The sequence below is a fragment of the Pogoniulus pusillus genome, chromosome 42 (genome assembly GCF_015220805.1).
Source record: "Pogoniulus pusillus isolate bPogPus1 chromosome 42, bPogPus1.pri, whole genome shotgun sequence".
Taxonomy (NCBI): Eukaryota; Metazoa; Chordata; class Aves; order Piciformes; family Lybiidae; genus Pogoniulus; species Pogoniulus pusillus.
This window is the reverse complement of record NC_087305.1, coordinates 290745-318522: the sequence shown is the minus strand read 5'-3', so window position 1 is coordinate 318522 and position 27778 is coordinate 290745. Positions and strand designations below refer to the sequence as shown.

General features: G+C 59.4%; 1 protein-coding gene across 6 annotated transcripts in view; it reads right to left on the bottom strand.

Moving 5' to 3' along the window:
- AAK1 (AP2 associated kinase 1) overlaps positions 1 to 27778 on the bottom strand; it is a 117589-nt gene that overhangs the window by 57829 nt on the left and 31982 nt on the right. For all 6 annotated transcript variants that reach the window (XM_064175588.1, XM_064175589.1, XM_064175593.1 and 3 more), the window contains exons 2-6: positions 18386 to 18504; positions 14107 to 14215; positions 8036 to 8178; positions 3202 to 3323; positions 68 to 149 (exon numbers count right to left, since the gene is read on the bottom strand). In XM_064175588.1, the coding sequence (XP_064031658.1) occupies positions 68 to 149; positions 3202 to 3323; positions 8036 to 8178; positions 14107 to 14215; positions 18386 to 18504 (575 nt within the window). The remainder of the gene's footprint in view (positions 1 to 67; positions 150 to 3201; positions 3324 to 8035; positions 8179 to 14106; positions 14216 to 18385; positions 18505 to 27778) is intronic.

The window sequence follows — 27778 nt, the reverse complement described above, 5'->3', positions numbered from 1 at the left end:
ACAGCCAGACAGCCACCCTGCTGGTACAGCAGCCTGCAGGCGACCTCGGAGTGGTTTTGCTACGTACCCAGATGTCTGCTTTGGTAGTGATGAGTTTGCCACTGTAGAGGTTGACCATCTCAGGTGCTCTGTAGGACAGGGTAGTGTACCTGCAGCAGAGAGCAGAGGTCAGGCCATGCAGGCAGCACCTTCACACCCCTCCAGTGTGTCCCAACCACTCCACATTGATTCCCTCCCACCTGCATTTTAGGGAGAGGGATACTAAAGGAGGTGTTCTGCTGGATGCAATTGAATGGGTTGGGTTGGAAGAGAACTTCAAGGTCAGCCAGTGCCAACCTCCTCCTGCCATGGGCAGGGACAAATCACAGCAGCACAGGGTGCTCAGGGCCTCATCCAGGCTGGTCCTGAGCACCTCCAGGGAGGTTGTGGAGCACAGAAGCACCCAATGTGATCAAAGATCACATTGGGTGCTTCTGTGCTCCACAACCTCCCTGGGAAACCTGTGCCAGGGTCTCACCACCCTCAACCTCTGCCAGGCTCTCCCCACTCTCCCTCTCACCAATCTCAGAGCCATTCTCCCTCCTCCTGCCACTCCCAGCCCTTGCCCAAAGTCCCTCCCCAGCTCTCCTGCAGCCCCTTCAGGCACTGCAAGTCTGCTCTAAGCTCCAGCCTGAGCAGTCTCAACTCTCCCACAGGGAGAGGTTCTCCATCCCTCTGCTCTTCTTGGTGCCCTCCTCTGGACTGTTTCCTTTCCTGGCTAGTGGCACAGGATGGGAAGACCTTTGCAGGGTGATACATTCTCAGCACTGACCACACAGATGCAATCCTGATGGGAGGATGAGGAGAAGCTCCAGCCTGAGCAGCCCCAAACTCTGCCAGCTTGTGCCCACAGGGGAGGTTCTGCAGCCTCTGCTCAGCTCTGTGGCCTCCTCTGGAGCCTCTCCAGCAGCTCCAGGTCCTTCTTGTGCTGGAAGCCCCAGAGCTGGGGGCAGTGCTGCAGGTGGAGGCTGAGCAGAGCAGAGCAGAGGGGCAGAATCCCCTCCCTGTGCTGCTGGCCACACATCTCCCAGCATCTGCTGCCTCTCTAACACTAAACCCCCAACCACTGTGAGCTGCTCTGTGGAGCCAGAGCAGGCACCAAGCCTGCTTCCAAAGGCAGCTGCTCACTCACAAAGCCATGCAGGCAGCTGAAGCACTGGCACAGAAATACTCAAGGCTTCAGAGCATTAAGGAAGTCGATTGCCAAATGTCCTCTGCAGTGTCCTCACTGCTGGGGCTTTGGCCAACTGCACTGCAAAGATTGGAAGCAGATCTGTGGCTCCTCCAAAGAGGCTTCCCCAAGCAGGACTCCTGCTCAGAGCCCCTGTACAGGAGGGGAGGCTACAGCAGAGCTCAGGCTACAGCCAGAGCCTGCCTCATGCTAACACAGCAGAGCATCAGGAGGGCAGGAGAGAGCTGGAGGCTGTGCCAGGGCTGAGACTCTCCCAGTAACACTCACAAAAGCATGGAATGGGTTGGGCTGGAGAAGCCTCTGAGAGCATCCAGCCCAGCATCAGCCCAACCCCACCACGGGCACCAAGCCATGGGCACAGGGCTCTTGAGCAGCTCCAGGCATGGGCACTGCACCACCTCCCTGGGCAGCCTCTGCCAGGCCCTGACCACGCTGGCAGTACAGATTTTTTCTCCTCATCTCCAAACTAACTCTCCCCTGGCACAGATTCAGGCCTTTGCCTCTCATCCTGTCCCTTCCTCCTTGGCAGCAGAGCCCAACCCCCAGCTGGCTCCAGCCTCCTCTCAGGGAGCTGCAGAGAGCAATGAGCTCTCCTCTCAGCCTGCTCTCCTCCAGCCTCACCACCCTCTGCTGCTCCTCCCCAGCTCTGTTCTCCAGACCCTTCTCCAGCTTTGTTGCCCTTCTCTGGCCCTGCTCCAGCCTCTCAGTGACTCTCCTGCAGGTCTCTAGTTGGAGCTGTGGCACCTTGCATGCTCCTTGCCTTGCTCACAAGAGCACTGCTAGGGGCAGAGCTCTTGCAGGCTCCTCAGGAAGTGCAGGACTGGGGCACTGCAGAGAGGCTGCAAGGGCAGAGCAGAGAGCTCCAAGAGCCCCAGCCCAACACTGCCAGGAAATCCTTGCTGCTGGAACTGAGTCCTAACCACCAGGAGCTGCCTGCACCCACTGCTACCAGCAGCTGCAAGGCCTGAAGCACTGATGTCAAAACCACAGCAAGAGCAAGGGTGTCTGCTGGGAGCACAGGCTGAGGGAGCTGGGGGGGTGCAGCCTGCAGGGGAGAAGGCTCCAGGGGCAGCTCAGAGCTGCTGCCAGAGCCTGGAGGGAGCCTGCAGGAAGGCTGCAGAGAGACTTCTGCTGAGGGAGCCTGAGCCAGGCCAAGGGCAATGGTTTGGAGCTGAGGCAGAGCAGGTTGAGAGTAGAGCTGAGGCAGAAGCTGCTGAGTGTGAGGGTGGTGAGAGCCTGGCACAGGCTGCCCAGGGAGGCTGTGGCTGCCTCCTGCCTGGGGGTGTTCAAGGCCAGGCTGGATGAGGCTTAGAGCAGCTGAGTGTAGCTGAGAGGTGTCCCTGGGCATGGTGTGAGGGTTGGGAGGAGATGAGCTCTGAGCTCCCTTCCAGCCTGAGCCATTCCAGGGTTCCATGACTGACCTGGATCCTGCTCCGCTCTGGCAGGTGCTGCTGCTCTGCCAGCTCAGCTGCCTCTTAGGAGGCATCACTTCCACCACAGCTGGTGGTGCATGGGACAAGAGAAGGAGCCCAACTGAATCCTTTCAGGCCCTCACATTCCTAAGAGGAGCTGAGAAGCCAGAGCCTGAATCCCCTCAGCCACTGCAGGGCTCTCCGAGTGACTCACAGGGGCCAGGGCTTCTGTCAGCTGCTCTGCTGCAGCTCAAAGCAGCCAAGGCAGCGGAAGGACAGAGACAGGCTGACCTAAGAGAAGGTGTCAAGGCATTAAGAGAGCCTTCCAAATCCAAAGTCACTACATCAAGCTCAGTTTATTGTTTTCACCTTCACCCCAGGCACTCATTCACCTGCAGCAGACAGAGCTCTGCAGCAGCCTCCAACTGCGGCAGCCTCCAACTGCTGCAGCCTCCAACCTGCTGCAGCCTCCAACCTGCTGCCACAGGCCCCAGACAAAAGTTCCCCTTCAAATCCAAACCTTGTCCCAAGCTGGGCAGGAAGGAAAACCTCACTTACTTTTTGATCTCCTCCTCCACTGCATTCACCCCTTCTGTCTGAGGGTTCTGGAACTTGTTGGTGGCGCTCCCGAAGTCGCAGAGGACGTAGTGGCCGCGGTCGTGCAGGAGGATGTTCTCCACCTGGGAGCAGCACAGACAGACAGCAGCAGTCAGACACACAGCTGAGTGCCTGCAGATGCAGCAGGCAAGGCTGGCATGCAGGCAGAAGGTGGCAGCAAGCAGAACATCACAGTACCACAGTATCACAGTACCACAGCATCACAGCATCACAATATCACAGCATCACAGTGTCACAGTCTCACAGCATCACAGTCTCACAGTATCACCAAGGCTGGAAGAGACCTCACAGCTCACCAAGTCCAACCCTTTAGCACAGAGCTCAAGGCCAGACCATGGCACCAAGTGCCACGTCCAGTCCTGCCTTGAACAGCTCCAGGGACGGCGACTCCACCACCTCCCCGGGCAGCCCATTCCAGTGCCCAATGACTCTCTCAGGGAAGAACTTTCTCCTCACCTCCAGCCTAAATCTCCCCTGGCACAGCCTGAGGCTGTGTCCTCTCCTTCTGCTGCTGGCCACCTGAGAGAAGAGAGCAACCTCCTCCTGGCCACAACCTCCCCTCAGGTAGTTGTAGACAGCAATGAGGTCTCCCCTGAGCCTCCTCTTCTCCAGGCTAACCAATCCCAGCTCCCTCAGCCTCTCCTCGTAGGGCTGTGCTCAAGGCCTCTCCCCAGCCTCGTTGCCCTTCTCTGGACATGCTCAAGCATCTCAATGTCCCTCCTAAACTGGGGGGCCCAGAACTGAACACAGCACTCAAGGTGAGGTCTAACCAGTGCAGAGTACAGGGGCAGAATGACCTCCCTGCTCCTGCTGGCCACACCATTGCTGATGCAGGCCAGGATGCCACTGGCTCTCTTGGCCACCTGGGCACACTGCTGGCTCATGTTCAGGTGGGTATCAATCAGCACCCCCAGATCCCTCTCTGTCTGGCTGCTCTCAGCCACTCCCACCCCAGCCTGTATCTCTGCATGGGGTTGCTGTGGCCAAAGTGCAGCACCCTGCACTTGGAGCTATTGAACTCCATCCCCTTGGACTCTGCCCATCTGTCCAGGCAGTCAAGGTCCTGCTGCAGAGCCCTTCTGCCCTCCAACCCAGCCACATCTGCCCCCAGCTTGGTGTCACCTGCAAACCTGCTGATGTCTGACTCCATGCCTGACATGCAGCACAACTTCAGTCACATCTGGCAGGGGAGTCTGAAGGCAGAGCACAGCTGTGGCTCCGCTGCCATCCTGCCACCTCTCCTCTCTCCTGACAGCACAGCACAGCACCAGGCCTCTGTCAAGCCTTGCTGTGGGCTTCAGGACAGGGAATGTGACCTGTAGTCTTCCCTGAGTTGCTGTGAGCCCTGGACTGGCATCTGAACTTGGGACAGCCAGCATGAGCTGCCCAGGGTTTTAGTCAAGGGCTGGAGCACCTCTGTCCAGTGGGCTTCATCCAGCCTGGCCTTGAACACCTCTTCAGGGAGGTTGTGGAGCACAGAAGCACCCAATGTGATCAAAGATCCCATTCTGTGCTTCTGTGCTCCACAACCTCCCTGGACAACCTGTGCAAAGGTCTCATCACCCTCAACCTGTGCCAGTCTCTCCCCACCCTCACTCTCACCAATCTTTCCCTCTCCCTCTCCCAGCTCAAATCCATTCTCCCTCCTCCTGCCACTCCCAGCCCTTGCCCAAAGTCCCTCCCCAGCTCTCCTGCAGCCCCTTCAGGCACTGCAAGCTGCTCTCAGCTCTCCCTGCAGCCTTCTCCAGCCTGAGCAGCCTCAACTCTGCCAGCCTGTGCCCACAGGGGAAGTTCTGCAGCCTCTGCTCAGCTCTGTGCCCTCCTCTGGAGCCTCTCCAGCAGCTCCAGGTCCTTCTTGTGCTGGGGGCAGTGCTGCAGGTGGGGGCTGAGCAGAGCAGAGCAGAGCAGAGCAGAGCAGAGGGGCAGAATCCCCTCCCTGTGCTGCTGCTCTCCCTGCTCTGCCTGCAGCCAGCACAGGCTGGCTCTGGGCTGCCAGGGACCAGTGCTGGCTCCTGGGCACTTTGTCCCCACCTGGCACCCCCAAGGCCTTCTCCTGTAGGCTGCTCTCAGCCACTGCTCCCCCAGCCTGGCTCTGTAGGACTCCCCTCACACTACACAACCACACCAGACCTGCCTCCTGCAGCTCCTGCCTCACATCCCTGCAAACACCCCAAAGCAGGCCAAACCCTGAGCACTTTTTCCCCCTTCTGCTGCTGGAAACCAAGGACCAAGAGGCACAAAGCAAGCACCTGCCCAGGGCTCTGCACCCAGAGCCTGCCCCACAGAGCACATCTGGGCTGCAGCTGCAGACAGGAGCCTGCTGCTTGGCTGCATGCATTGGTCAGGCACTTCACAGTCTGGCAGAGAAGAGAGGGAAGGGCTCTGTGCCTGGTTGGTTGTTCCACTGCTGCCAGGGGATCTCTCCACAGCTCTGCTGCTGGCCCAGCTCTGGTCCTGCCTACACACAAAGGGCTTTACAAAACACTCTGAGTGGCAACAGAGAGCTGGAGGCCAGTTGCAAAAGCTCCTAAGGACTCCTGCCCCCAGGCCAGCATCTCTGGAGGGAACCTCTGCATGTGTGGCCAAGAAACAAGACTTGCAGCATGCTCTTTGTGAGCTACCTTCTAACACCCCCAGCTCCCAGGGGGCAGAGAAGTCAGGAGGGACTAATTCATCAGGCCAGGTTCTGGCACCTCTCCTGTGCACAGCAGATCCCTCACAGACATTTGTGTGCTCTAAGTAGCTCTGGAGATGGCAAACATATGGTGAGCAGCACCCAAGGCTGCCTGCTTTATTTAGCTTCCTGATGCCTCCTTTGCCTGCTACTAACAGCAGCCACACAGCTCCAGGCCTGTCTGCCAGGGTGTGGGCAGCAGACAGACACCTCCAAAGGATGAGGGCAGAGTCTTGCACCTGGGAAACAACAACCCCAGGGACCAGGAGAGGCTGGGGACTGAGCTGTGGGAAGGCAGTGAAGGGGAAAGAGATCTGAGACAGCTGCAGGCTGTGCTGCCATCCAGAGAGCCCTGGGCAGAGCTGGGCACAGAGCCCTGGGCAGGCAGAGCTGGGCACAGAGCTCTGGGCAGGCAGTGCTGGGCACAGAGCCCTGGGCAGGCAGAGCTGGGCACAGAGCTCTGGGCAGGCAGAGCTGGGCACAGAACCCTGGACAGAGCTGGGCACAGAGACCTGGGCAGAGATGGGCACAGAGACCTGGGCAGGCAGAGCTGAGCACAGAGTCCTGGGCAGGCAGAGCTGGGCACAGAGCCCTGGGCAGGCAGAGCTGGGCACAGAGCTCTGGGCAGGCAGAGCTGAGCACAGAGGAACCAGATGAAGTTCAAGGCCAAAAGCAGAGTTCTGCACCTGGAGAGCAATAATAAACTGCCCCAGTACAGGCTGGGAGGTGACTGCTGGAGAGCAGCCCCAAGGAGAGGGAGCTGGGAGTGCTGGGGGAGAGCATCCATGGGCAGCAATGTGCCCTGGGGGCCAAGAGGCCAATGGGGTCCTGGGGGACATTGAGCAGAGTGTGTCCAGCAGAGCCAGGGAGGTTCTCCTGCCCCTCTGCTCTGCCCTGCTGAGAGCTCATCTTGAGCACTGCCTTCAGTTTGGGGCTCCCCAGTTGCAGAGGGACAGGAACTGCTGGAGAGAGTCCAAGGGAGGGCTGTGAGGATGAGGAGGGGACTGGAGCAGTGCCTGGTGAGGAGAGGCTGAGGGCCCTGGGGCTGAGAGTCTGCAGAGGAGAAGACTGAGAGGGGATTGAATCAATGTCTGTAACTCTCTGAGGGCTGGGGGTCAGGAGGGGGGGACAGGCTCTGCTCACTGCTCCCTGGCACAGGACAAGCAGCAGTGGATGGAAGCTGCAGCACAGGAGGTTGCAGCTCAGCACAAGGGCAACTTCTTGCCTGGAAGGGTCCCAGAGCCCTGGCACAGGCTGCCCAGAGAGGTTGTGGAGTCTCCTTGTGTGGAGCCTTTCCAGGCCTGTCTGGATGTGTTCTGTGTGCCCTGAGCTAGCTTGGATGGTCCTGCTCTGGCAGGGGCTTGGACTGGATGAGCTCTTTGGGTCCCTTCCAACCCCTGACATCTGTGAGCTGTGGGTTCTAGTGGATGGGAGGTTGAGCCTGAGCCAGCAGTGTGGTGTTGTGGCCAGAGGGGGCAATACCACTCTGGGGTGGACTAACAGGGGTGTAGCTACTACTAGGTCGAGAGAGGTTCTCCTGCTCCTCTGCTCTGCCCTGCTGAGGCTGCAGCTGGAGTCCTGTGTCCAGTTCTGGGCCCCCAGTTCAAGAGGGACACAGAACTGCTGGAGAGAGTCCAGGGCAGAGCCACAGAGATGCTGAAGGGAATGAAACAGCTCTCAGAGGAGAGCCTGAGGGAGCTGGGGCTGAGCTGCTGGGAGAGGAGACTGAGAGGAGACCTCAGCAGTGGTTATAAAGCTGTGCAGGTGAGTGGCAGGAGGCTGGAGCCAGCTCTGCTGGGTCATGCCCAGTGCCAGGCCAAGGGGCAATGGTGTAAGCTGAGGCAGAGGAAGCTCCATGGAAACAGGAGGAGGAATTTGTGCCCTGGGAGGGTGCCAGAGCCCTGGCACAGGCTGCCCAGGGGGGCTGTGGAGTCTCCCTCTCTGCAGATACCCAAAGCCTGCCTGGATGTGTTGCTGTGTGCTCTGCTCTGGGTGCTGCTGCTCTGCAGGGAGGGGTTGAACTGGCTGAGCCTTGGAGGTCCCTTCCAGCCCCTGTGCCATTCTGTGCCACAAGTCCCCTGCTGGGAGCCCAGAACTCACCTTGAGGTCCCTGTGGATGATTGGGGTTTTGCACTGGTGCAGCCTGGCCACGGCCTCGCAGGTGTCGCAGAAGATCTGCAGCACTTCGCTCTCGCTGAAGCCTGTCTGCAGGCGCTGGTTCATCAGGTTCACCACCTGACCCCCTGCGGAGCACAAAGCCCAAGAGCCACAGTCAGAGCAGGGCTTGGAAAGCCCCAGGCAGGGGCCAGGCTCAGCTGGCAGCAGCAGCGAGCGCTGCACGGCAGGGGACAGCACTTGGATGTGCTTCTCTCCTGCAGCTCCCAGCCTCACCTCGCCGGGGCTCAGCAGGCACAAAGCACTCAGCTGTAGGGCAGGGAAAAGCAGCCAAGGGGCCCCAGGGGCCTTTCCTCAGAGCATCAGAGAGTGCTTTGGGATGGAAAATCCCTCTGAGGTCAGCCAGCCCCAGCCAGCAACCCAACCCCACCACGGGCACCAAACCATGGGCACCAAACCATGGGCACCTGCAGGCATGGGCACTCCACCACCTCCCTGGGCAGCCTCTGCCAGTCCCTGGCCACTCTTGCAGCAAAAAAATCTTTCCTGACCTCCAACCTAACCCTTCCCTGGCACAATTTCAGGCCATTTCCTCTGATCCTGCCCCTTGTTAAAGGGCAGAAGAGCCCAACCCCCACCTGGCCCCAGCCTCCTCTCAGGCAGCTGGAGGGATCCAGAAGGTCTCCTCTCAGCCTCCTTTTCTCCACACTGAACACCTCCACACTATCACAGTATCACAGTGTCACAGTCTCACAGTATCATCAGGGTTGGAAGAGACCTCACAGAGCATCAAGTCCAACCCTTTAGCACAGAGCTCAAGGCCAGACCATGGCACCAAGTGCCACGTCCAGTCCTGCCTTGAACAGCTCCAGGGACGGCGACTCCACCACCTCCCCGGGCAGCCCATTCCAGTGGCCAATGACTCTCTCAGGGAAGAACTTTCTCCTCACCTCCAGCCTAAATCTCCCCTGGCACAGCCTGAGGCTGTGTCCTCTCCTTCTGGTGCTGGCCACCTGAGAGAAGAGAGCAACCTCCTCCTGGCCACAACCTCCCCTCAGGTAGTTGCAGACAGCAATGAGGTCTGCCCTGAGCCTCCTCTTCTCCAGGCTAACCAATCCCAGCTCCCTCAGCCTCTCCTCGTAGGGCTGTGCTCAAGGCCTCTCCCCAGCCTCGTTGCCCTTCTCTGGACACGCTCAAGCATCTCAATGTCCCTCCTAAACTGGGGGGCCCAGAACTGAACACAGCACTCAAGGTGAGGTCTAAGCAGTGCAGAGTACAGGGGCAGAATGACCTCCCTGCTCCTGCTGGCCACACCATTGCTGATGCAGGCCAGGATGCCACTGGCTCTCTCGGCCACCTGGGCACACTGCTGGCTCATGTTCAGGTGGGTATCAATCAGCACCCCCAGATCCCTCTCTGTCTGGCTGCTCTCAGCCACTCTGACCCCAGCCTGTATCTCTGCATGGGGTTGCTGTGGCCAAAGTGCAGCACCCTGCACTTGGAGCTATTGAACTCCATCCCCTTGGACTCTGCCCATCTGTGCAGGTGGTCAAGGTCCTGCTGCAGAGCCCTTCTGCCCTCCAACCCAGCCACATCTGCCCCCAGCTTGGTGTCACCTGCACACTTGCTGATGACTGACTCCATGCCCTCATCCAGGTCATCTATGCAGATGTTAAAGAGGATGGGGCCCAGCACTGATCCCTGAGGGACACCACTGGTGCCAGCTGCCAGCTGGATGTGGCACCATTCACCACCACTCTCTGGGCTCAGCCCTCCAGCCAGTTCCTAACCCAGCACAGTGTTGCCATCCAAGCCATGGGCTGACAGCTTAGCCAGCAGTGTGCTGTGGGGGACAGTGTCAAAGGCCTTGCTGAAGTCCAGACAGACACATCCACAGGCTCCCCACAGCCACCAAGCAGTCACCTGAGCATAGAAGGAGATCAGGTTGGAGAAGAGGAGGCAGAGCAGCAAAAGGAAGCCTAAGCCCCAACCCTGCCAGACAGAGCTGCTCTCAGGGTGCTCCCCTCACAGCCTGGCTGCACACTCAGCACCCGAGGAGCTCCTGAGGTCAAACTCCACATTCACACCAAGCCTCCCCCAGAGGCTCTCTGTGCTCTGCTTACTCAGCTTCTGCCCTCATTTCCTCACCCAGATCCCAGGGGGTTGTGTGGCTGCTGGCAGCAGCTCTGCCTCTGCTCTCTGAGCAGCTCTGCTCTTCTCAGGAGCAGCAGGAGACCTGCTCAGGCTCACACCCAGCTGGCTGGGAGCACTCAGATGGCTCCTGCCTGAGCCACAGCCTCTTTCTTCTGCAAAAGCAGACTTGTGTCAGGCCAGAGGAATAAAAGGCTGAATTTGGGGCACCCACAGACCAGTTTGCCAGATGAAAGCAAGAGGATGAGGAAATGGAGACACTCAAGAGCCCCCACACCACGGAGGGGCTTGGCTACAGCCACAGAGTGGCAGAAGAACTCCAGCTCCATCTGTAGCTAGAGGAACTCCAGCCCAAAAGGGCAGGTCCTGAACTTGCCTCAGCTTTGAGGCTGCTGTCACAGACTGCACTGGGTGTGAAGAGACCCTCCAAGGGCATCTTGGGGCCTCAAGCACAGCCCTGGGCAGCCTGTGCCAGGCTCTCACCACCCTCAGGGTGCACAACTCCCTCCTGATGTCCAACCCAACCCTCCCCTGCTCGAGTTTCAAACCCCTGCCCTCGTCCCATTGCCTTCAAGGCCTTCCCAAAGCAATCCCTGCAGAGGTTCCTCCTCCCTGCAAAGAGAGAGGACAAAAGTCTCTTTCTGAGCCACTGGCAAAGCAAAACTCTGCCACTCCACACCATGAGTCAAAGGAGCTGCTGTGTGCTGGCCCAAGGCAGCCAAGCAGGAACACCTCCTGGCAGCTCTGCTCCTTCCAGCCTCATCCACTGGGTTGGGTTGGAAGGCAGCTCAGAGATCACCCAGTTCCAACCCCCCTGCCCAGGGACACCTCTCAGCTACACTCAGCTGCTCTAAGCCTCATCCAGCCTGGCCCTCAGCACCCCCAGGGGGCAGCCACAGCCTCCCTGGGCAGCCTGTGCCAGGCTCTCACCACCCTCACACTCAGCAGCTTCTGCCTCAGCTCCACTCTCAGCCTGCTCTGCCTCAGCTCCAAACCATTGCCCTTGGCCTGGCTCAGGCTCCCTCAGCAGAAGTCTCTCTGCAGCCTTCCTGCAGGCTCCCTCCAGCTCTTGGCAGGCAGCTCTGAGCTGCCCCTGGAGCCTTCTCCTCTGCAGGCTCCACAGAGCTGCTCCTTTGCTGTGATTCCAACATCCAGCAGCTGTGCTGAACACACTTAATGGCCTCTTTGCATCTCTCTGCTCCAGCACATCTGGCTTGCAGTGAAAGCCAAACAGCCCTCAAATACCTGCTCCCAGCAGCAGCAGCAGCACCCAAAGCAGCCTCTGCCTGCTGCAGTGACCTGGCCAAGACATCTTCATAGAATTTCATAGAATTTAATAGAATCAGCCAGGTTGGAAGAGAGCTCCAAGAGCATCCAGTCCAACCCAGCCCCCAGCCCTATCCAGTCAACCAGACCATGGCACCAAGTGCCTCATCCAGGCTTTGCTTGAACACCTCCAGGCACGGTGCCTCCAGCACCTCCCTGGGCAGCCCATTCCAGTGCCAATCACTCTCTCTGCCAACAACTTCCTCCTAACATCCAGCCTAGACCTGCCCTGGCACAGCTTCAGGCTGTGTCCCCTTCTTCTGGCCCTGGTTGCCTGGGAGAAGAGGCCACCCCCCACCTGGCTACAGCCTCCCTTCAGGTAGTTGTAAACAGTAATAAGATCACCTCTGAGCCTCCTCTTCTCCAGGCTGCACACCCCCAGCTCCCTCAGCCTCTCCTCACAGGGCTGTGCTCCAGGCCCCTCACAGCTTTGTTGCCCTTCTCTGGGCACCTTCCAGCACCTCAACATCTCTCTTGAATTGAGGGGCCCAGAACTGGACACAGCACTGCAGGGGTGGCCTGAGCAGTGCTGAGCACAGGGGCACAAGAACCTCCCTTGTCCTGCTGCCCACACTGCTCCTGAGCCAGCCCAGGATGCCATTGGCTCTGCTGCCCACCTGGGCACTGCTGCCTCCTCTGCAGCTCCTCTCTGCCAACACCCCCAGGTCCCTTTCCTCCTGACTGCTCTCAGCCACTCTGGCCCCAGCCTGGAGCTGCTTGGGGTTGTTGTGGCCAAAGTGCAGAACCTGCCCTTGGCCTTGTTCAGTCTCATCCCCTTGGCCTCTGCCCACCCATGCAGCCTGCCCAGGTCCCTCTGCAGGGCTCTGCTACCCTCCCACAGCTCCACAGCTGCTCCTAGCTTGGTGCCAGCTGCAGACTCTCTGCTGCTGGACTCAATCCCCTGCTCCAGATCATCAATGAAGATATTGAACAGGACTGTGCCCAGCACTGATCCTTGGGGAACACCACCAGTGCCAGCTGCCAACTGCATGTGGCACCATTCACCACCACTCTCTGAGCTCTGCCATCCAGCCACTTCCTGACCCAGCACAGAGTGAATCTGTCCCAGCCATGAGCTGCCAAGGCTATTGCAAGAGGCACTGAGCAGAGACCTCCAACCACCAGAGATCAAAGCTGGGAACAGCTGGAAGAGGCTGTGTGGCTAGAGAGAGCCAAGCAAAAAGGTCAGAGGGGGAAAAGGGAACACTTTGTGGTCTCACTCCAGCCTCTGCAGTGCTCTTCCAGAGCAATCCCAAGCCAGGCTGCAGTGGATGAACCTTGCAACCTGCCAGGAGGTGAAGGAAGACTTCACAGCCTGGCAGCTTTGGGAGAGACAATTCTTGTGTGGGCCAGCTTAAGGAAACCAGCAACAGGGATTTGAGGCTCCTGCTGCACAACAGAAGGGATGTAGGAGCACCATGGGCAGAGGCAAAGGTGGTAGCAGTCCCACTGCCAGGCTCCACATGGCCTCACCTATCCTAGAGGGGTTTAGATTGGAAGGGACCTGGACAGTTTGCTCAAGGCCTCATCCAGACTGGCCCTGAGCATCTCCAGGGAGGTTGTGGAGCACAGAAGCACCCAATGTGATCAAAGATCACATTGGGTGCTTCTGTGCTCCACAACCTCCCTGGGAAACCTGTGCCAGGGTCTCACCATCCTCTACCTGTTCCAGGGTCTCACCATCCTCTACCTGTGCCAGTCTCTCACCACCCTCTGTGCCAAGAACTTCTTCCTCACATCCACTTTCAAGCTCCCCTCTGCCACTTCAAACCCATTCCTCCTCCTCCTGCCACTCCCAGACCTTGTCCATAGTCTCTCCCCAGCCCTCCTGTAGCCCCCTTCATATCCTGCAAGGCCTTGTTGTGGCCTTGCAGGGGGCTGCAAGAAGAGCTGGGGAGGGACTGTTTAGGCTGTCAGGGAGGGATAGGAGTTGGGGGGATGGAACAGAGCTGGAAATGAGGAGATTCAGACTGGAGGTTAGGGAGAAGTTGTTCAGCAGGAGGGTGCTGAGAGCCTGGCAGGGGTTGCCCAGGGAGGTGGTGGAAGCCTCATGCCTGGAGGTGTTTCAGGCCAGGCTGGCTGAGGCTGTGCACAGCCTGCTCTGGTGTGAGGAGTCCCTGCCCATGGCAGGGGGTTGGAGCTGGATGATCCTTGGGGTCCCTTCCAGCCCTGTGATCAAAGATCACATCCTGTGCTTCTGTGCTCCACAGCCTCCCTGGGCAACCTGTGCCAGGCTCTCCTCACCCTCCCTCTCAACAATCTCTCCCTCATCTCCACTCTCCCTCTCCTCTCTCCCATCCCAAAGCCACTGTCCCTCAGCCTGGCACTGCCAACCCTTGTTCAAAGTCCCTGCTCACCTGAAACCATCCAACACCTAACAGCAGCACCCCTACCCTTACACCCAGCACCATCCACTGCTCCACACTGAGCTCTGGCTTTGCTTTGCTCAGAACAGCTCCTTGGTAGCCAAGGAAGGGCCAGGAAGAGGTTTGAGGTTTGTTTTTCCCTGCAGGAAGCTGTTTGAAGCTTTGCTGCAGGCACTGAGGAGGGCCAGAGCCACCCCTGCAGCCCAGGCTCACCTCGGCAGAAGTCCATCAGGATCAGCACCTCCCACACGTCTCCACTGCTCACTGAGTTGATGCTGGAGTCAATGTAGCCAACAATGTTCTTGTGGCCAGACAGGTCCCTCTGCAAGAGAGAAGTCCAAACATAAAGCAGCCAGAGAGGGAGCAGCACCTCCATGGTGCTTCACTGCACCCTCCCCTCCCAACCAGCAGCAGGCTCCTGTCTCTTTGGGTTAGCTGCCAGAGAGATCCTGGGCAGACCTGAGGCCTCTCTCTACCTCTTCTCCTTCCATAAGGATTGGAGCCAACCCAGTGCAGAGGCTGATCCAGAGGGCCCAGGCCAAGGCTCCTGGACCTTGCTGGGCCTTTGCACAGCAGCTGTGCCCTGGTGCCCACCCACACCCTGAGCTCTGCTCACTTCTCTCACCTCCTCCTCTCTTCCACCACCAAAGAGCATCTCAGGTCTCTGTCTGCTCATGAAAGCCTCCCTCAGGCACCAAAGGGAGCCTTGCTCCAGGGGTACACAAAATGCCAGGCTGCAGGGGACCCCAGGCAGCAGCTGGCCCAAGCTCTCTGGGTGCTGCTGCAGCTGCCAGCAGCTGGCCCAGCTGCCTGCCAAGCTGAGTGCCCACTGCAGGGCACTCCACTGCTTCCCCTGGCACAGGATTCCAGTGCCCAGCTGTGCTCCAGGCCAAACATTTCCTTCTGCACTCCAACAGGGATGGCCCCAGCAGGAACCCATCCCCATCACCCCTTGTCTTTGCCACGGCACCCCCAGGCAAAAGGGGGTCTGCACCTGCCTGGCACCCACCCTTGGTGTCCTGCTCCATGGCAGCAAGGTCTGCCCTGAGCCTTCTCTTCTCCAGGCTGCACAAGCTCAGCTCTCAGCCTCTCCTCACAGGGCAGAGCTTCAGCCCTACCTTTAAGTGCCTGCATGGAGTAAAGCAGCAAAACTCCAGAGCTGTCAGCCTGACCTCAGTGCCAGGCAAGGTGATGGAACAGGGCACCTTGAGTGCCATCACACAGCACCTCCAGGAGGGCCAAGGGATCAGGCCCAGCCAGCAGGGGTTTGGGAAGGGCAGGTCCTGTCTCACCAACCTGAGCTCTGTCTATGATCAGGCTCCTGCCTGCTGCATGTGGGGCAGGCTGTGGATGGAGTCTGCCTGGACTGCAGCAAAGCCTTTGGCACTGTCTGCCACAAGAAGCTCCTGGCCAAGCTGGCAGCTCATGGCTGGGACAGATTCACTCTGTGCTGGGCCAGGAACTGGCTGGATGGCAGAGGCCAGAGAGTGGAGTTGAATGGTGCCACATGCAGTTGGCAGCTGGCACCAGGCACCAGTGGTGTGCCCCAAGGATCAGTGCTGGGCACAGTCCTGTTCAATATCTTTATTGATGACCTGGAGCAGGGCATTGAGTCCAGCAGCAGTGAGTTTGCAGCTGGCACCAAGCTAGGAGCAGCTGTGGAGCTGTTGGGAGGGTAGCAGAGCCCTGCAGAGGGACCTGGCCAGGCTGCATGGGTGGGCAGAGGCCAAGGGGATGAGACTGAACAAGGCCAAGGGCAGGTTCTGCACTTTGGCCACAACAACCCCAAGCAGCTCCAGGCTGGGGCCAGAGTGGCTGAGAGCAGCCAGGCAGAGAGGGCCCTGGGGGTGCTGGCAGAGAGGAGCTGCAGAGGAGGCAGCAGTGCCCAGGTGGGCAGCAGAGCCAATGGCATCCTGGGCTGGCTCAGGAGCAGTGTGGGCAGCAGGACAAGGGAGGTTCTTGTGCCCCTGTGCTCAGCACTGCTCAGGCCACCCCTGCAGTGCTGTGTCCAGTTCTGGGCTCCTCCATTGCAGAGAGATGTTGAGGTGCTGGAAGGTGCCCAGAGCAGGGCAGCAAGGCTGGGGAGGGGCCTGGAGCACAGCCCTGTGAGGAGAGGCTGAGGGAGCTGGGGGGGTGCAGCCTGCAGCAGAGGAGGCTCAGGGCAGAGCTGATTGCTGCCTGCAGCTGCCTGCAGGGAGGCTGTAGCCAGGTGGGGTTGGGCTCTGCTGCCAGGCAGCCAGGGCCAGGAGAAGGGGACACAGCCTGAAGCTGTGCCAGGGCAGGTTGAGGCTGGATGTTAGGAGGAAGTTGCTGGCAGAGAGAGTGATTGGCATTGGAATGGGCTGCCCAGGGAGGTGCTGGAGTCACCTTCCCTGGAGGTGTTGAAGCAAAGCCTGGCTGGGGCACTGAGTGCCATGGTCTGGTTGACTGGACAGGGCTGGGGGCTAGGTTGGGCTGGAGGATCTTGGAGGTCTCTTCCAACCTGCTTGGCTCTGTGGTTCTATGATTCTGCTGGCAATGCCTCACTGGCACATGCTGAGCCTGCAAGGCAAAGCCACTCCTCTGGCCTGCCAGCTCCACACAGGCTGCTGGGTGGCAGCCTGGGCACTGCTGGGCTGCTGCAGGCCTGCAAAGAGGGCAGCCAAGCTTCAGCCACTTGTACTGCCCCCAAGCTGGGAAGGAAGTAACCCATCCCTGCAGGGAGGCACTGCCTGCTCAGGGCAGGGACTGCTGCTGGTGCTGAGAGGCCCTCAGGAAGCAGCAGAGCTGCCCACTGAGGACACTTCTTGCCCTCCCTTTGCAGCTTAGGCACACATCTCAAAGAGGCACCAGAGCCAGGGGACAAAGCAGAGCAGCAGCAAGGCAAAGCCAAGCCAAGAAGCTCAGGAAGCAGAGCTGAAAGCTGCGGTGGAAGAGCTCAGCTCAGCTCTCCCAGGCAGCATTAGCTCTGGTGATGACCCTCCGTGGCCAGAGGCTGTGCTGCACCATCACACCCAGCCCAGGAGGCCACTTTCAGAGGGATGACCCTAGCCAAAAGCTGCTGCAAAACACAGAGCTCAGAGGGGTCACAGCTACGAGCTTCTGAGGGCACCACCACAGAGCCCAAGCCTGCAGCTGCTGGGGGAAGAGAGCAGACAGAAGCTTCTCCTTCTCTCCCCACCTTTACAGCAGCCCTCCAGGCTCCAAACCAGACCAGCTCAGTCTGTTTGGATCACCTCAGGCTTTCACAGACTGCCGCAGGTTGGAAGGGACCCTCCGAGGTCACCTAGTCCAAAGCCCCTCAATTCAAGAAGGATGTTGAGGTGCTGGAACATGTCCAGAGAAGGGCAACAAAGCTGTGAGGGGCCTGGAACACAAACCCTATGAGGAGAGGCTGAGGGAGCTGGGCCTGTTTAGCCTGGAGAAGAGGAGGCTCAGAGGTGATCTTATTACTGTCTACAACTACCTGCAGGGAGGCTGTAGCAGGTGGGGGTGGCCTCTTCTCCCAGGTAACCAGCAATAGAACAAGGGGACACAGTCTCAAGTTGTGCCAGGGCAGGTCTAGGCTGGATGTTAGGAGGAAGTTGTTGGCAGAGAGAGTGATTGGCATTGGAATGGGCTGCCCAGGGAGGAGCTGGAGGCACCGTGCCTGGGGGTGTTCAAGCAAAGCCTGAATGAGGCACTGAGTGCTATGGTCTTGGTTGACTGGATAGGGCAGGGGGATAGGTTGGACTGGATGAGCTTGGAGCTCTCTTCCAACCTGGCTGATTCTATGATTCTCTGCACACAGCAGGGGCACCTCTAGCTGGTGCCCAGGGCCACATCGAGTCTGACCTTGGATGTCTCCACGGATGAGGTCTTCCAGATCTCACCATCCCTGTAGTAAAGAACTTGCTCCTGATGCCCACAGAGTGGCTTAGGTTCAAAGGGACCCCAGAGATCATCTGCTCCAAGCCCCCTGCCATGGGCAGCAGATGCCTCTCAGACCTGGTTGCTCAAGGCCTTATCCAGCCTGATGGACTCTGGCAGCCTTGGCCCCACAGCAGAGGTGCTTCAGCCTTCTGGTCAGCTTTGTGGCCTCCTCTGGGCCCACCCCAGCAGCTGCATGTCCTCCTCATCATGGGTGCCCCAGACCTCCAGGCAGGGCACATCCCTGGGCAGCCTGTGCCAGGCTCTCACCACCCTCACACTGAAGAACTTCTTCCTCTGCTCTGCCTCAGCTCCAAACCAGCCCCCTTGGGCTGCCTCTAGACACCCTCAGCACAATTCCCTCTGCAGCCTTCCTGCAGGATCCCTCCAGGCTCTGGCAGCAGCTCTTAAGGTCCTCCTGGAGCCTTCCCTGTAAGATGTTCACAGTCACCTAACTCCAGGGCTCTGAAGGACTCTGTCCAGGAGACAGCTGCTGAGAAGCCCCACAGCTTGTCATGGTGCTGCCCAGATGGCAGGCAGGAGGTGCCCAGGCTCTCACCCTACCCCACTCCCAGCCTGGCCCCAGCCCCAGGTGCTGCCTTACCATGATCTGGATCTCTCTCTTGCACACCTGCAGGTCGTACTCGTTGTTGACATACATCCTCTTCAGGGCACACTTCACCCCATTGCTGGTCCTCACCAGGAACACGATGGCAAAGCCACCTGGGGGGGGACACAAAACCATCCTGGTCAACACAGAAACCTCCTGCTCCTTGCTCACTGCCCCTGCCTCCAGCTCCAGAGCAGTCAGGAGCAGGGCACTCAGCAGCTGCCACCAGAGCTGCAGGGGGAATGTCTCTCACATGTGCTTCAGAGCCACAGGCTGCAGCAGGGTGGAAGGGACCTCCCAAGGGCATCTTGCCCACCCCCTGCACCCAGCAGGGACTCCTCCAGCCAGAGCAGGCTGCACAGGGGCACAGCAAGGCTCAGCTTGAAGGGCTGCAGGGATGGGGCCTCAAGCACAGCCCTGGGCAGCCTGTGCCAGGCTCTCAGCACCCTCCTGGTGCACAACTTCCTCCTGGTGTCCAATCCAACCCTGCCCTGCTCCACTGCCAAACCATTGCCCTTGGCCTATCCCCACAGCCCCTCCTGAGCAGTCCCTCCCCAGCCTGCACAGCCCCAACTGTCCCAGCCTGTCCCCACAGCAGAGCTGCTGCAGCCTCTCAGCATCCTCCTGGCCCTGCTCTGGACACTCTGCAGCATCTCCACAGCCCTCTTGTCCCAGGGGCTCCAGAGCTGGATGCAGGACTCCAGGTGGGGTCTGAGCAGAGCACAGCAGAGCAGAGGGGCAGAATCCTCTCCCTGGCCCTGCTGGCCACACTGCTGCTGCTGCAGCCCAGGCTCTGCTTGGCTCTCTGGGCTGCAAGTGCTCACTGCTGGCTTCTGCTGAGCTTCTCCTCCAGCAGCACCCCCAAGTCCCTCTCCTCAGGGCTGCTCTCCAGCCTGGAGCTGTGCTTGGCATTGCCTCGCCCCAGCTGCACGACCTCCTCAGCTTCAAGGACAACTTTCAGCTGCCAGAGCCTTCAGGCCACAACCAATTTCTCCCTCCTTATTCCAGTCCAACCTCCAACTTAGCTAAATCTGGGCAAAGTTGAAAGGCAAACAGATGAAAGGCAAATGGAGAAGCAATTAAGAGGAAGCTCTGCCAGATGCACATTACAGAACCATTTGCTTCTATTCTCAGCAAACAACAAGCAAGAGAAGCCTTGCAACAGCCAGGACCTGCCAGCTCTCATCATGGAGCCATCAATGCACTGGGTTGGAAGAGACCTCTGGAGGTCACTGAGTCCAACCCCACTCTGTGCTCAGCAGGGACAGCCCCAATGAGGGCAGACTACAGGGGGGAGAGACTGGAACAGGTTGTCCAAGGAGGTTATGGAGGGTCAGAGAGTCAGAGAATGGTTCAGGTTGGAAGGGAGCTCAAAGCTCAGCCAGTTCCAACCCTCCACCATAGGCAGGGGCAGCTCCCACTAGAACAGGCTGCTCAAGGCCACATCCAACCTGGTCCTGAGCACCTCTCCAGGGAGGTTGTGGAGCACAGAAGCACCCAATGGGATCAAAGATCCCATTGGGTGCTTCTGTGCTCCACATCCTCCCTGACCAACCTGTGCCAGTGCTCCTCATCCTCCCTGGCCAACCTGTGCCAGAGCTCCACAACCTCCCTGGCCAACCTGTGCCATCCTCATCCTTCCTGACCAACCTGTGCCTGTGCTCCTCATCCTCCCTGGCCAACCTGTGCCACTGCTCCTCATCCTCCCTGGCCAACCTGTGCCATTCTCATCCTTCCTGACCAACCTGTGCCTGTGCTCCTCATCCTCCCTGGCCAACCTGTGCCACTGCTCCTCATCCTCCCTGGCCAACCTGTGCCACTGCTCCACATCCTTCCTGACCAACCTGTGCCACTGCTCCACATCCTTCCTGACCAACCTGTGCCTGTGCTCCTCATCCTCCCTGGCCAACCTGTGCCACTGCTCCTCATCCTCCCTGGCCAACCTGTGCCATTCTCATCCTCCCTGGCCAACCTGTGCCAGTGCTCCTCATCCTCCCTGGCCAACCTGTGCCAGTGCTCCTCATCCTCCCTGGCCAACCTGTGCCAGTGCTCCACATCCTCCCTGGCCAACCTGTGCCAGTGCTCCACATCCTCCCTGACCAACCTGTGCCACTGCTCCACATCCTTCCTGACCAACCTGTGCCAGTGCTCCTCATCCTCCCTGGCCAACCTGTGCCATCCTCATCCTTCCTGACCAACCTGTGCCACTGCTCCTCATCCTCCCTGGCCAACCTGTGCCAGTGCTCCTCATCCTCCCTGGCCAACCTGTGCCACTGCTCCTCATCCTCCCTGGCCAACCTGTGCCACTGCTCCACAACCTCCCTGGCCAACCTGTGCCAGTCTCTCACCACTCTCCCTGTCCAGAACTTCTTCCTAACATCCAGTTTCAGTCTCCTCTCTGACAGTTCAAACCCTTTACCCCCTCAGCCAGGTCGAATGAGGCTTTGAGCAGCCAGGGCTAGGGGGAGGACATGGGAGGTGGGCAGAAGTGGGCATGGGGGAGAAGAGGCTGCCCAGGGAGGTGGTGCAGTCACCATGCCTGGAGGTAGGTGTGCAAGGAGCTGCAGTTGTGGTGCTTCAGGGGAGGGTTTAGTGGCCATGGCAATTGTTTGACACTTGGACTGGATGCTCTGAAAGGTCTTTTCCAACCTGAAGGGTTCTGTGATTCTAGAGGTGGTCCCTGCCTGTGCCAGGGGGTTGGAACTGGATGAGCTTTAAGGTCCTTTCCAACCCAACCCATTCTAGGATTTTAGGATTCCTCCTTTTCTTGCCTGATCTCCTGGCCCTGAGCTCTCCTACAGCATGGAAAGAGTCACAGGCTCACAGCATGTTAGGGGTTGGAAGGGACCCAAGGAGATGACAGAGTCCAAGCCCCCTGCCAGAGCAGGACAATACTGACACAGAGGAACACATCCAGACAGGCCTGCAAAGGCTCCACACAAGGAGACTCCACAACCTCTCTGGGCAGCCTGTGCCAGGCTCTGGGACCCTTCCAGCCAAGAAGTTGCCTCTTGTGCTGAGCTGCAACCTCCTGTGCTGCAGCTTCCATCCACTGCTGCTTGTCCTGTGCCAGGGAGCAGTGAGCAGAGCCTGTCCCCCCCTCCTGACCCCCAGCCCTCAGAGAGTTACAGACATTGATTCAATCCCCTCTCAGTCTTCTCCTCTGCAGACTCTCAGCCCCAGGGCCCTCAGCCTCTCCTCACCAGGCACTGCTCCAGTCCCCTCATCATCCTCACAGCCCTCCCTTGGACTCTCTCCAGCAGTTCCTGTCCCTCTTCACCTGGGGAGCCCCAAACTGAAGGCAGTGCTCAAGATGAGCTCTCAGCAGGGCAGAGCAGAGGGGCAGGAGAACCTCCCTGGCTCTGCTGGACACACTCTGCTCAATGCCCCCCAGGACCCCATTGGCCTCTTGGCCCCCAGGGCACATTGCTGCCCATGGATGCTCTCCCCCAGCACCCCCAGCTCCCTCTCCTTGGGGCTGCTCTCCAGCAGTCACCTCCCAGCCTGTGCTGCTGCAGTTTATTCTCCCTCTCCAGGTGCAGGACTCTGCTTTTGGCCTTGAACTTCATCTGCTTCCTTGCCTTCATTTCCATCCTCAGCAGCCAGCCAGCAAGAGGAGAGACCTTCCAAGGGCCAAGAACTGCCAGCTCCAATCCCTCTGCCAGCTCCACCACCTCTGCCAGCCGTGCCAGGCTCTGTGCCACTGCAGCCAGCCAAGGTCAGCCCAAGAGCCTGCACTGCCTCAGGTGAGCTTGGGCAGCTGTGCCCTGTGCAGCTCCTGAGGCTGGGTCAAGGCAAGGCAGAGCTCAGCAGCTCACTGCTCCAGCACTGCAACCCCCTCAGCCCTCTGCTGGGACAGCCTCTTGCCACTGTGAGGAAAGCCAAAGGCCAGAGACCAGCCCAGGCTTGAGATCCAACAGAGCAAACAACCCCAAGGAGCCTGCAAGCAGCAGAAGGGAGGGGAGCAAGAACTAAGGCTGAGAGGTAGCTCAGAGACCACCTCTGCCCTGCACTCCTCAGTCAGTGCCTGAGAGCTGAAGCTCTGGAAGCAATTCAGCTCTTTGCCCATCCAAAGCAGCCAAGCAGGGCACAGAGATCTGCCTGGCAGCTCCCCCCTGAGCCACTCATGGTGCTGAGCTGGGGGTGTGCACTGCCAGCACCAGCAGAGCAGGGCCAGCAACAGCCAGCAGGCTCCTGAGGAACAGAGATCCATGGAATGGGTTGGGTTGGAAGGGATCATTCAGTGCCAAACTCCTGCCATGGGTAGGGACAACTCACACCAGCACAGGGTGCTCAGGGCCTCATCCAGACTGGCACTGAACACCTCCAGGGAGGTTGTGGAGCACAGAAGCACCCAATGTGATCTTTGATCACATTGGGTGCTTCTGTGCTCCACAACCTCCCTGGGAAACCTGTGTCAGGGTCTCACCACCCCCAAACTGTGCCAGGGTCTCACTACCCTCAACCTGTGCCAGGCTCTCTCCACTCTCCCTCCCCCCAATCTCTCCCCTCTCCTAGCTCAGAGCCATTCTCCCTCCTCCTGCCACTCCCAGCCCTTGCCCAAAGTCCCTCCCCAGCTCTCCTGCAGCCCCTTCAGGCACTGCAAGCTGCTCTCAGCTCTCCCTGCAGCCTTCTCTTCTCCAGCCTGAACTGAGCCACTGCCTCCTGCTTGCACCTACCTCTGTCACAGCACAGGAAGATGGATCCATGGAATCCCAGCATCATTTAGCTTAGAGAAGACCTTGAAGCTCATTCAGGCCATTAATTAACCCAGCACTGCCCAGGGCACCACCAAACCATGGCCCTCAGCACCACAGCTTTTAAACCCCTCCAGGGATGGAGACTCCACCACTGCCCTGGGCAGCCAGGGCCAGGCCTTGGCAACCTTTCAGGGGACTAAATCGTTCCTGATGCTCTCTGGCTGCACACTTCTGCTCTGGCTGCTGCTCCTGCTGATTAGTTTCAGGAGGAGCTGAAAAAGAAGTGCAAGGTCCTGCAGCTGGGTGGAGGCAATGCCAAGCACAACTCCAGGCTGGGCAGTGCCAGGCTGGAGAGCATGCCTGAGGAGAGGGACTTGGGGGTGCTGCTGGAGGAGAAGCTCAGCAGGAGCCAGCAGTGAGCACTTGCAGCCCAGAGAGCCAAGCAGAGCCTGGGCTGCAGCAGCAGCAGTGTGGCCAGCAGGGCCAGGGAGGGGATTCTCCCCCTCTGCTCTGCTCTGCTCAGACCCCACCTGGAGTCCTGCATCCAGCTCTGGAGCCCCTGGGACAAGAGGGCTGTGGAGATGCTGGAGAGTGTCCAGAGCAGGGCCAGGAGGATGCTCAGAGGCTGCAGCAGCTCTGCTGTGAGCACAGCCTGAAAGAGTTGGGGCTGTGCAGGCTGGAGCAGAGGAGGCTCCCAGGGGACCTTCTTGTGGCCTGCCAGGACCTGAAGGGGGCTCCAAAAAAGCTGGGGAGGGACTTTTGAGGCTGTGAGGGAGTGCCAGGAGTGGGGGGGATGGAGCAAAGCTGGAGGTGGGGAGAGTGAGGCTGGAGGTGAGGAGGAAGTTGTTGAGCAGGAGAGTGGTGAGAGCCTGGCAGGGGCTGCCCAGGGAGGTGGTTGAGGCCCCATGGCTGGAGGTGTTTGAGGCCAGGCTGGCTGAGGCTGTGTGCAGCCTGCTCTAGGGTAGGGTGCCCCTGGGCATGGCAGGGGTTGGCACTGCCTGCTCCTTGTGGTCCCTTCCAACCCTGCCTGCTTCTGTGATTCTCAAATGGGCAGCTCCCATTCTCCCCAGTCCCTGCAGACACCAGAGCAGGTCTCACACAGGTCTGTGGCAGTGTCCTGGCTCATTGCCAGCACTGGGAGTTGTATTTTCAGCCCTTCTGTAATTTCAGCAGACTGTAAAACTCTTTGCTGCCAGGAAAGCACTTCCAGAGGAGGTAAAAGCAGCCTCACAGTGCTGCACATGATCCCCTCTCAGCCCCTGGCAAGGTAAGAAGATAGCAGCTCCTGGGGCCTCACCACTGTGCTGGGCTGGAGCCCTCTCACCAGCAAGTCACAGGCAGCCAGAGGAGCTCCAGCCTGAGCAGCCCCAACTCTGCCAGCCTGTGCCCACAGGGGAGGTTCTGCAGCCTCTGATCCTCTTGGTGCCCTCCTCTGGAGCCTCTCCAGCAGCTCCAGGTCCTTCTTGTGCTGGAGGCAGTGCTGCAGGTGGGGGCTGAGCAGAGCAGAGCAGAGCAGAGCAGAGCAGAGGGGCAGAATCCCCTCCCTGTGCTGCTGCTCTCCCTGCTCTGCCTGCAGCCAGCACAGGCTGGCTCTGGGCTGCCAGAGACCAGTGCTGGCTCCTGGGCACTTTGTCCCCACCTGGCACCCCCAAGGCCTTCTCCTGCAGGCTGCTCTCAGCCACTGCTCCCCCAGCCTGGCTCTGTGCTGGGCATTGCCCTGGGCCAGCTGCAGCAACCTTGCCCTTGGCCTTGCTGACCTGCATGAGGTTGGCTTTGGGCCCAGCTGTGCAGGCTGTGCAGGTCCCTCTGGGTGGCTGCTTCCCTCCAGAGTGGTGCCAAGGCAGTGAAAGCACTGGGCTGGAGAGAGCCTCTGCCCAGCTCACCTCTGCCCACTCTGAAAACAAACAGCTGAACAAAAGCCACTTCTCCACTGGGGATCTTCTCCATCACCCACCCCTGAGGGACACTCTGGATGCCACCAAGAGCCTCTCCTCCCTCCTGAGCTGCCCAAGCAGTTGGCTACTGAGCCCTTTCCAGCTCCACCTGCTCCACCCCAGGGCTCTGTGTGCCAGCCTGCCCACCCTGCTCGGGCACTGAGAGCCAGGGGACAGCCAAGTGCTCCTCAGCTGTGCCCAGGCACACTCAGGCTCCCGGGGCAGCCTGCAGGGCACTCTGAGCCAGCAGGCACTTCACTTTCAGTGCTCTGCTGAAGCAGGCACAAAACCACTCTGCAGCTGCACAGTGCCAAAGCTTCCCAGCCCTCAGCCATTAAGGATGAGGTCAGGCTGGGCCTTATCTCACCAGCCACAAGCACTTCCTCAGCGTTGACTTTGCCAAGTCCAAGGGGCAGGTCCCTCAGGGCTTTTGTTCCCCCCCCTCAAGGCAGGACACTCTGATCCAGCTGCAGGCAAACCCTCTGGCCTGCCCTGCACAGCCTCTCTGCAGCTCACCACCCCCAGAGCATTACCAAAACCGAGTTCCCAGCATTTATTTCCCTCACAGGCACAGGCACAGGGAGCTGCCACTGCCACTGCCCCTTGCCCAGCACAGGCAGCAGCACAGGCAGCAGCAGACCCACCCCAGACTCGCAGCGTGGGCAGGGGCTGCAAGGGACCTCTGCAGATCACCCAGGCCAAGCCCTGCCACAGCAGCAGCACCCAGGGCAGGGCACACAGGACACATCCAGGTGGGTTTGCAAAGCCTCCAGAGGAGACTCCACAACCTCTCTGGGCAGCCTGCTCCAGCCTCCAGCACCCTCACAAAGTCTCCACTTCTATTGCTGTGGCACCTCCTCTGCTCCAGCTGGCACCCAGTGCCCCTTCTGCTGTCCTTGGCCACCCCTGGGCAGAGCCTGGCTCCAGCCCTGCACATCTCTAGCACAGCACTGAGGGCAGCCCTCAGGCTCCTCTGCTCCAAGCCCCCAGCCCCAGCTCCTCAGCCTGGCCTCACAGGAGATGCTCACTGCCTGCAGCAGCTCTGGCTCTGGGCTGGGCTCTCTCAAGCACTTCCCTGAGCTCCTTCTTGAGCTGAGGGGCTCAGAGCTGGACACAACATTCCAGATGTGGCCTCAGCAGGGCAGAGCAGAGGGGCAGGAGAACCTCTCTGACCTACTCAGCACCCTGCTTCTGATGCACCTCAGGATGGCATCAGCCTTCTCGGCGAGTTCCTGACTCATTTTCTCTGCTGCTGTGCTGAGAACCTTCCTGCTGCTCTGCCTCCTCCCTGGCTGGCACAACACGAAGTCATTGCACACACAGACACCCAAAGCCACACTGCAGCCACTTCTCCCAGCCCAGTCTGTGATTCCAAGCTATGACTCCTACCATAAAGCACCCAGACACTGGAGCATCTTTGCCGGGGGAGGAGGTGGCTGCAGCAAATCTCATCTCTGGCATGGCAAACCCTTGCCCACAAGGGCAGAGGGCCCAGGAGCCCACTTTGGGCAGAGCTCAGCAATGCAAGCAGCTGCAGGACCCCCAGGCAGGGGCCAGGCTCAGCTGGCAGCAGCAGCGAGCGCTGCACGGCAGGGGACAGCACTTGGATGTGCTTCTCTCCTGCAGCTCCCAGCCTCACCTCGCCGGGGCTCAGCAGGGACAAAGCACTCAGCTGTAGGGCAGGGAAAAGCAGCCAAGGGGCCCCAGGGGCCTTTCCTCAGAGCATCAGAGAGTGCTTTGGGATGCAAAACCCCTCTGAGGTCAGCCAGCCCCAGCCAGCAACCCAACCCCACCATGGGCACAGGTTTTGGGGACACCATCACCTCCCTGGGCAGCCTCTGCCAGTCCCTGGCCACTCCTGCAGCAAAGAAATCTTTCCTCACCTCCAACCTAACCCTTCCCTGGCACAATTTCAGGCCATTTTATCTCCTCCTATCACCTGAGACCAGGGAGCAGAGCCCAACCCCCACCTGGCTCCAGCCCCGTCTCAGGCAGCTGTAGAAAGCAATGAGGTCTCCTCTCAGCCTCCTCTTCTCCACGTCCCTCAGCTGCTCCTCCTCATCCCAGACCCTTCCCCAGCCTCTCAATGTCCTTCTTGGAGTGAGTGAGTGGCCCAAAACTGACCCCAGCATTCAGAGTTTGGCCTCCCCAGTGGCCAGCACAGGGGCACCATCACTCCCCTGGCTCCTCAAACCACATCAGAGCTGCTCAGGTGCAGACACCTCCAGAGAAGCTTCCTCTTACTGCTGAGTATCCAGCACTGCTCCTCCTGCTGTCAGGAGGCACCCAGCAGCTCCTCGGAAGCCTCACTCTGTCCCAAGAACACAATGAGGGGAAGGAAAAGGAAGGGACCAAGCCCTTGCTGATCACATCTCCCATGTGAGCATCTTGTGCTTGCCTGCAGGCAGCTCCCTGCTGACCATCCCTCACCTGGGCTCTGCACTCCAGCTCCACTGCACAACTGCCAGAGGCATCACCACTGCAGTGCTGCTTCTCTCTCAGCACTCATCTGCACCCAGAGAGTCTTCCTGGGCTGCCCAGCAAGAGGCCACAGTGCAAATGGATGAGTTCAAATCTCATTCTTCCCCTTTTGGAGGGGATGTCTCCATCAGCTCCATGCTCTTGGCTGCCAGGGCAGGATTGGTTTACCCCCAAGAGAAGGGTTTGGGTTTTGTTCCCATAGTCACAGAATGGTTTAGATGGGAAAAGGACTTAAAAGATCAGCCAGGGGCATGGGCAGGGACATTTCTCAC